This window comes from Gymnodraco acuticeps, unplaced genomic scaffold (assembly GCF_902827175.1).
Source record: "Gymnodraco acuticeps unplaced genomic scaffold, fGymAcu1.1, whole genome shotgun sequence".
Taxonomy (NCBI): domain Eukaryota; kingdom Metazoa; phylum Chordata; class Actinopteri; order Perciformes; family Bathydraconidae; genus Gymnodraco; species Gymnodraco acuticeps.
The window spans coordinates 237,543-250,348 of record NW_022990268.1 but is presented as its reverse complement, the minus strand read 5'-3'; the positions used below and the strand labels follow the sequence as shown (position 1 = coordinate 250,348).

The 12,806-nt window shown below is 39.9% G+C and overlaps 1 protein-coding gene across 1 annotated transcript in view; it reads left to right on the top strand.

The window, feature by feature from the left end:
• Nucleotides 1-1,630: 1,630 nt before the first annotated feature.
• Nucleotides 1,631-12,806, top strand: part of onecut2 (one cut homeobox 2) — a 52,172-nt gene continuing 40,996 nt past the window's right edge. Inside the window, 2 exon segments of the mRNA XM_034220753.1 lie at nucleotides 1,631-2,530; nucleotides 2,532-3,118. Of these exon segments, the coding sequence (XP_034076644.1) occupies nucleotides 1,941-2,530; nucleotides 2,532-3,118 (1,177 nt within the window). The 5' untranslated portion in view covers nucleotides 1,631-1,940.

Genomic DNA, 12,806 nt, shown 5'->3' with positions numbered 1-12,806 from the left:
ATCTGTTTTGAATGGCTTTGTAGTTTCGATGGTCTTTTACAGTAGTTTTACTGCATGTCTGTCATGTGAGCTGCCTCTCAAACCATTTTTACACAACTTATATAGACAAACCTTTCAAAGCTTATAAAAACAGAAACGAGTTCCGAACATTTAAGACAGATATTCAATAACTTAACAACCACTCACGAATATCTACTAATTTCTCCTCCACAATGTGTGGAAATAAGACAGAACAAAACAAGGTGAGTTCTGATCCAAGATCTCTTTAATTCCGTATCAATACATTCTCCTTAAACTGCAACGATCCCATGAAAAAAACCTTAATAAATCTCTTAAATCATACTTTTACTCGTGCAGTATGGTATTTTCTAAATAAATGATGCTGTCATTTCATTTTACATCATTTGTATCCTGTCATATAGCATTAAGGTTGTGCTACTTTGACTCTTTAAGCGTATATGCTGTGGAAAATACCAGAAAGGATTTATATAACAAGTATTAAAACTTAAAAAATGATGGAGAGATGTTAGTATTCTGTGATGTGGCTGCTTTGCGAGGAATAATAAAAGCAACGTTATTTTGTCGTCCCCTTTACTTGCGTCATGTTATTTCCTGTCACCTTCCTTTATCTGAACAATCAGAGGCAGCAGGTGATGAGATGAGAGTTGAGATGAGATCAAATGTTAATGACGCCTGTGGGCAAACGTCTTCTCTGAGGAGAACCCCAGCATCCTCACTTTAATCCTTTCCACAATCAGAACAATATGAATATCTGCAAGATCACCCACTCTCCACAAAGACACGGTGCTGAATTCATTCATCAACCATTTCCCCTTAAGTAGGCAGGACCTTCGTTCAACATGACATTCAGCACTGGAGTAAGTACCATGTCTGTGTACACATTTTGAAGAGACAGAATAAAACAACCTCATGACACGGTGCATTTAGTGACCGTTCAGATACTTTCTGTGAGATCTCGTGGTCTTCATCAGCAGACTCAGATGACAGGGAGTTGTGGGTGTTAACAATGTCTTTTTCTGAGCACTTTGATCGTTTTAATTTAAGAAACAACTTGGCAAACTTGGTCTTGTGATGAAGATAGGAAATATATTGCTTACGGTGTCCAGCAGCATATAAAGTAACTGAAATTAGCTCCACATGTACCGGCTGCGATGCACACATCAATCACAATCCAGTAATGTATTATATGTGATTCTAAAAGGTGTCATTATACATAATGAGTATACTTCACTTTTTCTATTTTAAATATATTTTCATACTTTTTAACTTTTCAATGAGTGAGATTTTGAATGCATGTGTTTTACTTTCAAGTACTTTTAAAATGTAGTATTGCTACTTTTGCGTAACAACAAAATCGGAGTTCTTCTTCCATACTGCTTCAAGCATCCTTTAAATGCAAAAATGATTTGGTGTTCAAACCATAGACTGGTTCAAACCCCCCAGAGCAGCTCCACGCTCCACACCGGTCCATCTGATTGGTCGGCTGATCTGTCAGTCAGGCAGGTAACGCCCCTCCCTCTGACCCCGCCCCCCTCTCCCCCTCCCGCAGCAGGTTGGGTTGCGCGGTGTGCAAGGGGACCGTGGACAGCTCCCGTCTGAGCACCAGAGTAACGCAGGAGGAGGAGAGGCTGGATATGGGGGAACCAACGCACAGGCCCGTACGATCGAGATAATAACATTTTTTTTTTTTAAACAAATGTTCACCAACTGGGGGAAATACACACACACACCGAGCTGGAGAGGCCTTAGGAGGACGGGGAAACAACCGAGGAAGTGAAGATAAAGGGGGAATACGGCTACTGACCCATCCCGGAGCATCAGGGGAGAAGCAGCGAGAGAAAGGGGGAGAAGCAGGGAGAGAAAGGAGGGGAAGAAGGAGACTAATTCCGCTCGACCCGATGGACTGAGAGGACAGATGAATGAAGACTGCCTATACTAACGCCTATAGATGTCTGGCCAAGGACCTAGACGCCTATGCCATGAACACGGACATGACGATGGACGGCATCGGCAGCCTGCATGGCGGGGTGTCCGTGAGCTCCGTCCTCCCTGATGTGGAGCTGATGAGCGGCCACAGCCCGCACCACGGCCGCTCATCAGGGGGCCACGGGGCGGCGGCGGCAGCCCTGCGGATCCACCAGGACCTGGCCTCTCGCTCCGCCATGGTGTCCGGCATGGCCAGCATGCTGGACGGTAACGGGGACTACCGTCCGGAGCTGTCGCTGCCGCTGCACCACGCCATGAGCGTGCCCTGCGACACGTCCTCTCCCGGGATGGGGATGAGTGGGACATACACCACCTTAACCCCGCTGCAGCCGCTGCCCCCCATCTCCACCGTGTCCGACAAGTTCCACCATCACCACCATCAACACCACCAGCGGCTCTCCGGGAACGTGAGCGGGAGCTTCACCCTGATGCGGGACGACCGGGGGCTGCCGGGGATGAACAACCTGTACAGCCCCTACCACAAGGACCACATGTCCGGGATGGGTCAGAGCCTCTCCCCGGTGCCTCGGTAACGGCCTGGGCTCCATACACAACACCCAGCAGGGGCTTCACAACTACGGCATTACGACGCACGGAGGCCACGATAAGATGCTGAACTTCGAGGCGCACCACACCGCCTCCATGCTCAGAGGGGACCCCCACCAGCACCGAGGCCTCGGCGGCCCGACGGCCGGGATGATGCCGCACCTGAACGGGATGCACCACCCGGGGCACCCGGTCGTTTCCTCGGTTGGCCACCACCCCCACCCCCACCCCCACCTCCAGTCTCCATCCCATGGGCCCGTGTTGGTGTCCAGGGAAAGACCTCCCTCCTCCTCGGAGGTGCAGGGGGTGAACAGCTCGGGGCAGCTGGAGGAAATCAACACCAAGGAGGTGGCGCAGAGGATCACCGCGGAGCTGAAACGGTACAGCATCCCCCAGGCCATCTTCGCCCAGAGGGTGCTGTGCCGCTCCCAGGGGACCCTATCGGACCTCCTGAGGAACCCCAAACCCTGGAGTAAACTAAAGTCAGGCCGGGAGACCTTCCGGAGGATGTGGAAGTGGCTGCAGGAGCCCGAGTTCCAGAGGATGTCGGCGCTCAGACTGGCAGGTAAGAGGACAACAAACCGGGGCCATGCTGCTGGGTTGGTTTGCTTTGTGCGTCCGGACAACAGGAGGAATTCTAAATTAAATTCAAAATTATTTTATATTTTGCTGGCTTTGTTTTGGTGTTTCCTCGTGGCTCTTTTTTCCCTGTGCGCCCATATAGATGAATGGAATTTATTTAGAATCACTCGTGTTATGATTACCATTATTGATCAATAACAAAAAGGGATCGATAGGAAATGACAAGGTCACGGGATTTCCCTCCAACAGTCTCTGCGATGTGCAGCAGCCCAGATTTATCTTTCTCCTGCCCTGCATGTTGGAGGGAAAACACACTTTCAGCAGACTATGCATCAGCTTTAAATTGTACCCAAATGAATGCTTCAAATCAAAAGGCCCACTAATACCGATCAAAGTGAAGGGAAAAAGGCAGTGCTTATATTTATATTAAAAAAGTGTGCATACTATTTGGAAACCAGTCAACCTTTACAGACAAAATCTCAGACATTTTAAAACAAGGAGTGAAAATATTTATTCTGAGTTATATTTAATGCCTTTTATTTTAGTTACTTGTTTCCTATAATCAGCTGCTGTTGTTCCTTTCATCATCTTGTTAAAGGCTTATTTAATCAGGAGGTCTGATAAAGCACGGCAGACAGAGTGTTTTGTGTGACTGTGAGGGGTTTGAAGTGATGCTCAAAAGAGGGTTTGAACATCAGTGGGTCTGGGGCCCCCTCTAGTGAGGGACCTGCTTTCTGTCCCAACATCAGCCTCTATTGTCTGTCAGCAGCAGCAGGCTGGATTCAATTGAGTTGTTCAGGAATATATTGAAACATGACTATAGTTTAATGCTTCTGTCGGGGTTAGTATATACCTGTGGTGAATCTATAGTAAGATTAGATCACATTAAATGCATTTAACAGACGGGTTTTTATGGTGAATTTACATTATGTAATCCAGAAATCACTAGGAACTATTGCATGTTGGAATTTCACTTTTGCAAAAGAAAGTGTATTAATTTATTGATAAATAAGACATATTGGGTATTCAAATATGTAAAACTAAATTGAGTCATATTGGCTATTTCAAAAACCAACCAAAACGTATATGCTACAGTAAATGCTCTTTGTTGGTTTTAAGCTAAAACATGTGTAATAATTATAATAAATTAAGAGTCCCATTTAACATATAAAGTATGTTTTGTAGATCAACTAAATATAAAAGTGAAAAATAACTGAAGGGTTTCACATTTTCCTTATAATTGTAAAATGTGTTTTTAAAGCAGTTTTTAGTGTAAAATCGGTCAAATAAAAAACATGAATTCAGTTCAATTTGTTTTGTTTTTTGCTGTCTTCCTTTGCGTTTTACAGGTATAAATAAACACATAGGTTCAAATACATTTTGTATCACCTATCATAATGACAAACTCAATCCTAAAATAAAACAGGAGGGTAGATGCAGTGACAAAACCACTGTGAAAAGATTTTTAAAAAATAGTGTTGTGAATTACACGGAATATGTGAAATTGACTTAAAGTAAAAATGTTTGTTTTAGACATTTTAGAACCTGACTGAATGTTTCCTGTTAAAAATAATCAAAATGACAATTTCTCATTCGCCTAACCCTTAAAATAATCCATAACTAACACATGGAGATGTATTGTGTTCACCTTAAAGCGACAAATGTCATATTATGTCATACAATTCTAATACTTCTGGATTTTTGTTTGATGCCACCTTCACAAACACACAATTCAATGAAAGAATTCCAACAGTAGGATTTCTAACTCGTGCATTTCAGTCTCAAGAACTACTTTAAAGAGCTGCCAGGGGATATTTTAAAATATCATAGACTTTAAAATGATTTTGTAGCATTATCATACTTTTAGCTCCATTTGACTGGTTCATGCATTCAGAAAAACTTCAGTATTTAATCGCTGCATTCGCTATATAGTATTCTCAAGAGGTTTAATGTGCACACATCTCAATGCTCCTCATTTTGGGCCAAACATCTGTTTTAAAAACGATCATGTGTTCTTCACCAGATCATCACAGATTTGCATATTTATTTCAGATTTACATTTATTGGACTCTAAAGATACAAATACATAATGTACACATTATATGTATATATTTAATCTAGACTCAAATCTTACAGGTTTCACATTTGATTATTGCTATAGTGTGAAATGCTGGAATTTGAAAAGATGTAACATAAGAACATTTTAATATTGAAAAACAATGCATTTTATACATTTAGCTAAACAGAAGGGCTTTAACTCTCTTAAACCCAATTATCTATAATTAGATGACATGTTTAATTATCCTTATCATGAAGCTTAAAACAAAGCTGTTTTCTAATTTCATGGTTTTCATTTTCTGTTATTTTAGGAAAGTAGTGTTGCGTTTACTTAACCCTTAAATGCACGAGTGACTCTTCCATAAGTGGGTCAAAAAGGACCCGTATTAGAATAATATGTGATTTGATGCCATTTTGGTTATTTTGGTTAAGAAAAATCACTTGTATAATATTTAGTATTATATTTTGGTTCACACTAGAAATATTTTATATTGAATTTTTCACTATTTATGATTTTAGACTTTTTTTTTACATTTTGAAAAAAAACGTGTTTCCATAGAAAATGCATGCGGGTCATTTTTGACCCACTTATGGAAGCTTGGGGTAGAAATACAAAAACTAAAATTTCTTAAAATGTAAATGTATCATTTGAATGGCATGATATCCACAACATGTTTTTTGAGGAATAGCTGGAATATGAAATGATAAAAAAATGTAACTACAAGAAAACCACCTCACCGGGTCAAAAAGACCCACTTATGCATCTAAGGGTTAAGGGTCGATCTTTGGAATAAAACATACTTTATGTAACAAAAACATATGTGAAAATGAGAATATGTAGAAATATAAAATCTTAAATGCTGTCCAAATGTAATAATAACAATGTACATTTAGGTTATTTACTTATAAGACATTCAATAATGTATTATACTAAGCTTTGAGTACTTGCTTACTTTACACTTTATGAACTAATGCTCTTTATTTGTACTCAGAATAACTTTTACTAATAATGATAACACTTACATTATCTTCCTTATTTCCGTGAATTTAAACACTCAACGACACAAACAGCCATTTCTCTTGTGCAAATATAATATTCAAGAATTTATTATTGTAAAATATGTAAACAATATTTGTATCATTCATTTTTATAAACCGATATGATATGATAATATGACAGATGATCAAAGTGTTTGCAGTGTATTTATAGTGAGTTTTCGGAGATGTTATTTTATTATGAAGTTAACTTCCTGGTGTATTTTTTTATATTCGTTAGCTGCATCAGATTCCAATATTTCCTCTCAATATCTGCTCAGCATTCTCATATTAGCTGTGGTTTTATGTGGTGTAAATGTACCATAAAGTGTCCGAACAGTCTTTGAATAAACACTGCAAATCAGTGATGTATTCTTTTCATTTGATCCAATTAATGGAGATCCAAACTCAGCGACGACACCTGATTCCCAAAGCATTGATTGGTCTTTTGCATTTAATTAGCCCAGATTCTGCCAGTGGATTTGGTCCGGAGCAGACTCATATTTTTAAATGTGTGCTCATGCTAATGTGGAGGAGATTATCTCTGCAGGATGTGACTGTTATTTCATTAGGGGGTCCTCTGAGATCCAGGGCTATTTGCCGTTATATGGTAATAGAAAAGGACAGGAGGGACGGTGGATAGAGAGCAGGGGAGCGCTCAGATCACACGGGGTGTTGTGAAATGTCAGCGTGCTGAAACACTGAAACTCTGCTGTCTGATGGAGCTGTCTGTCGCTGGATGACACTGTTTACTCGTTTACAAAAGGCCCAATATCTACAAATCAAATCTGAAATCATTAGGATTGGGTACTCGTATTTATTTGTATATGTTGTACTCTATAGCCACTGTAACATATATATTTATACTATATTTTTAACTAATGTGCAATGCTATGTAAACATGCCGCTATAACAAAACGCCTTCTCAATTTCAGACCAATAAAGTAGTCGAATCTAATTTAAAATAATCTAGTCCCAATAAGCTAACTGGGTTTTGGTTACCAATAACCAATATCATTTTTGATAATTTCTTGCATTAAGGGATATACAACAACTCTCTTTTATGTATTTAATACTCAAATGTATTTGTATATGTTGTATTCTATGGACACTGTAACATATATATTTGTATGTTATATGTTTTTATTATATGTTTTACTTATGTGCAATGCTATGCTAACATGCTGCTAACACAAAACGCCATCTGAATTTCGGTCTAATCTAATTTAATATAATCTAGTCCCAATAGTTACAGAGGCTACCTAAGTTTTGGTTACGGATACACAAAATAATTGTGTTTATTTCTTGCATTAAGGAATACACAACAACTCTCTTTTCGCTTGTATTTAATAATTAAAAGAACTAGAAAGCGATGAACTTGCTGTATCTTCTTAAGCCACCAGTATGAGAAACATTTTCCTGATCAAAGCCCAGTTTTACATCGTAGAAGCTTACTGTGTGGAGCCTAGCTTTGCTTATCAAATGGAAATATTTGGAAATAGTCTGCACACTGAGGTCAAGCTTAGGTTCTAAAATGTCAGCAGCTTTATAGACATCTTACAAGTATATGAACAAAAGGGAACACAAGAAGCAAAGAAAAATATAACTCTTATTTGAAAAAGATCGACATAAAAAGTCAGTCTGTTGTGGTTTTCATTTTCTTTGTGTTGTAGATTGTTGAATTGAACTACTGTTTTGTTTTAACTCAATTTGAAAGGCAATAAGGCAAAGTTACCTACCTGCAATTTATGGATATTCGCCATTATAATAAAACGATTAATCCCATACACATTGTTTTTTCTGGGCATTTTTACAAAACAACATAAGGAGCAAAACATGCTTAGCCTAACTAAACACAAAAATACAGGAAGTATACCTGCAGTACACCATACCTATAGGATGTGTGGCTAGCTTGTTAGCTATCAAAAACAACACTGGAATCAGACACAGTGGAGAGGCCTTATGAGCCTCTGTGATCAAGATATTTGTCGCTAAGTCTTTCTATATGCTTGACCTGGCAACTGTAATTGGCTTTCTGTGGATGCACATAGAATCAATCAATATTGTCTACTGGTTCCAGCGCAAGAAACATGCTATCACATGCTAACGTTAGTGTGAAGACACTCCATGCTGTATTTCTCGACTCAGGCGTAACACTTTGCTCATCTCATCGCTCTCTCTTCTCTCCGCGGTGACTTTAAAGTGACTGTATGAACACAGAGCCTCAAAGCTTAGATCAACAACGCTACAAGCAAGCAATAGAGCAGAGGTCAAAGGTCAGAGCTGCAACACTCAGACAATAGATGGAGCAAATATCCCCCCCCCCCCCCCCACCCTGAGACCAGCAGAGAGGAGGTGGGGGAGCAGCATGGGGGATTGTGAGGGACGGGGTGATTTGTGGATATTCTTTCACTCTTATATTATCCACATAGTTGTTCTGTACATTCATACACAGACCGAGGAGCGAGCGAGTCTATGCGACGAGCGAGCGAGCGATGCGAGCGAGCAGGATGAAGAGAGATGCGATTGAGGAGCGAGCAGAGCGAGCTAATCTAGTCTATCTATCATATCTATATAGATATTATATATCTAGCTATCTATCTATATATCTATCTATCTATCTATCTATCTATATATCTATCTATATATCTATCTATCTATCTATCTATCTATATATCTATCTATATATCTATCTATCTATCTATCTATCTATCTATCTACATTCACATCAATGAACATATTAATGATGACACATGATGCGGTGAATCCCCTCACGTTCGTCTTTTGCTTCTAGGTTCTCTATTTCTTTCAAATCTGATTTCCCTCTATCATTTACTATCCTTTTTTATTTAAAGCAAAAAGTACCAGTTTTAACTTCTACAGTTTTTCTTATTATACGAGAGTTATTTCAATTTGTTGTGGTTTTAAAATATTGGTTACATATTTAGGGGTCTGCTCCACTGCCCGTCCTCACACACTCTCTTTCGGTAATATTTGCAGTGTTCTACGTCAGGGTAATTGTTTGAATACGATCAGTTATAAAGTTGGCCAATGGTCGCTGTTTCGTAATTGTATATTTGAAATGACTAGGTTAGCTACGTTAGCTAGCTTAGCTTACAGCAGATCTGCAATCACATTGTTAAAATAAGCCGATAAAACATTCATTTCAGGTTAGTTTCCAGTTCTCAACTTAACAAAAGGTTGGTGACTGTTTTCTTGATGCTTAGATTATACGTGTTGTCAAGTTGTTGAAGATGTTTTTTAATCTGCATGTGTTTTGGCGCATTTGTGTTTTTCTATCTGCATCGTTTTTGAATAGCTTGTTTCTCCTCATGTTTTGTAGCGTGTTAGCGCCTTTCGGCCACCGTACTTTTCAAATCAAAAAAGAGTATTTCATGATAAAAGTATGTAGCTTTAAAGTGCTCTCTATGTTAGAAGCAGTACAAGGAACTACAGTTATCCAGACACATAATCCATTAATGAATTTCTCAGCACTTTAAATGATACTTCGATTTAAGAAATGCTTTTGTTTGTAAATTCTGCACAATTTTCTAAAGAAGTGTCCTTGAAAGATGTATGCTTGTTGGTACTTGTTATAGAAAAGATAGAGACCCAGTGTTACACTTCCAATGAATACATCCCAAATAACACCTGTCAGTGAACACAACCCCGGGGAATAATGTTTCCAATAAGAAATGAATAATTGATTCATATTTCCCTGCAAAACAAAGCATTATAAATTCCTCTGAAATGGAAAAGACATGATAGCACTTGCACTTTCTGTATTGAGTTTCCAAAGATGGCTTTTTTGAGCGTTTTAAAAAAAGAAAATCCACCTTCAATCAAAGCGATTCATTTCTGTTAGTTATATTTTTGATTATATGACAAAAAAAACATATTTCTGTTTAAATGTTTCTCTGGAGCTTTTCCTCCTTCTTCATTTGGAATATTTCTCCTCGTCCTGCCATCGCTCTCCTTCCTTGGACCTGCTTCTGTCTCTCTTTTGGGGGGAGGTATTATGTGATCGTCGGGGGAATTGAACACAAGAGCAGAGGCAGCAACGGCCTGATGAATTATTGATGGGAATCTCTGCGTGACCCGCCTCGGTCTGCTCACTTCACTTCTTCTTCACCTCGAGCCGGGTTAACCAGGCAAAATGGAGGGAGGGAGGATAGGGAGAGAGAGGGGAGAGACCATTCTTTGCGTGGAGGATGATACAACAATGCTCAAATCAGTTTAGACTAGTTTGTATAAAAACTGCAACAGAAATATGACACATAGTCATCCCAAACGACAACAAATAGGGGAAATCAACAATTTGACATGGTTCATTCTGTATAATGTATACTTCTAGAGCTTAATAACACTTTTACTTTGCCTTCTTGCAATTTCTCCTAAAAATCTATCAATACAAATTAACACATCAAAGCCTCCATATGCAAATGATGCAGGTATAGCTGCTGAAAGGCTTTTTGGACGCTAATGAAGCTGAGGATACACACAATGATATTCATCACTTCATTGATGTTTTTTACAAGGGATTTGTCGATATTTGCAAGAATACAGAATATCACCTGACTTCTCCCATGAAGTCATTCAGAGCAGAATGATAAGGGTCCACTTAGAGTGAAATTGTGCTGAAAATCTGAGCGACTGAACCTAAATATTTTCCATTTTACGCATCCTGCTGAAAGCAGACACTTGTGCATTATTTACGAGCCATATCCTGCTTTATGACACAGATTACCAGTAGTGTGTGTGTGTGTGTGTGTGTGTGTGTGTGTGTGTGTGTGTGTGTGTGTGTGTGTGTGTGTGTGTGTGTGTGTGTGTGTGGTCTAGCATTACTATACTTGTGGGGACCTAAATCTGTTTACATAGTCACGTGTGGGGACTCGCCTCCCTTATGGGGACAAATTGGAGGTCCCCATGAAGGGAATCATTAATTTTAGGGTGAAGACTTGGTTAGGTTTAGGGTTAGGGTTAGGGTTAGGCATGTGTTGGTTATGGTTACGGTTAGGATAAGTCTCCAGGAAATGCATGTAAGTCAATGTAATGTCCCCTGAAGTGATGTATACATGGTATGTGTGTATGTGTATGTGTGTGTGTGTGTGTGTGTGTGTGTGTGTGTGTGTGTGTGTGCGCGTGTGTGTGTGTGTGTGTGTGTGTGTGTGTGTGTGTGTGTGTCAGTTCCAGACTGTGGGAATACATTTTGTGTCAGTTTTCAGGGTTTCCGCTCTGACCTGCTGCATATTCACAGGCTGCTATTGATCTGTAATAATGGATTTGAGGCTGCTGAGGGGAGACTTCTGATCTTTGTTTGTGTGTCAGCGTGAGAAGATTTTACAGACACTGATATCTCTGTCCTAGCCTGTCGATAGCAGTTTTGGAGGCTGGAAACTGAGACATGACAAAGTCCGTTAACAGATGTTGGGGGGAATTACGACAAATAGGCCTGTGTGGAAAACATTGTATATTGAAGTAGACATAATAGAGGACGACATACATTGTGTCTCGGACATGTCTCGATGCTTTAATGTTCAAAAAGCTCTTTATTTTTCTCATACTGCCTGTGCTGCTGCACCTCTTTTCACCCTCTGTCTGAAACCAGAGCCCAGTCTGCTCTGATTGGTTAGCTGGCTGGCTATCACATACAATGTGTTGGAGCGCTAGCCAATAGAAACGCAAGTGTTATACTGTATACTAGTGGTGTCATTATGTTACGGAAGGGGGGGGGGGGAGTTTGTGGGAGAGAAACTCACTCTGGAGGGAACACAGGGATTTTAGTCAACATTTATCATCAAGCTTTTCGTAAACAAAACAAAAGTACTTGCAAAGGGAAAAACTACATTCCACACAGCAGCATCTCTTTGGATGGCTTTTATTTGAATGCTACCTACAACATGCAAGAGTTGAGCTGGCACCACTGCTAACACGCTTATCTTCTGGCTTTGTTTGGCTTTTTACAATACAAAGGAAATGTAATCTACAGAAGCCTAAGGCTGTTTTAAGGTCCTTACACAGGTCCTTATTTCGGCCCTCGATAGATGTCGAGGGCCGTCGCTGAGCGTCCTGTCGCCCTACTCAGATTGGTGTGTCCCGCACCGTCGTGTCTTTTCGACCGTGCCGACACCTTCCGCTCCCGATTCAACATGTCGAATCGGGGAGCTGTCGGCAAAATAAATCACTCTGATTGGCTGTTCAGCTTAGCGAATTAGTGCATGAGAAGCGAAACGGTACGCAAACAAATGATTAGGCACACACAGACGGCTATTCTTTTTCATTTTCATCTCACCTGGACGCAAGAATTAATTTTACATCATGGCGATCTGGAAAGCCACAATGCTTAAATACTTTCTTTCTGCTACAGAGAGCTGAAGTGGAGGAGCTGATTTAAATTACATTATATACTGCTGGCTGGGTAGCTTGTGAAATTCACCATGGGATCAATACAATTGTATCTTAACCTTTAATAATACATGATAAACTATTTCTTGATTATATTTTGTAGTAATTAACTCAGTAATGTAGTGTCACGTTACGTAACATAGTGGCCGTTTCTCAATCGCGAGTAAAACTGC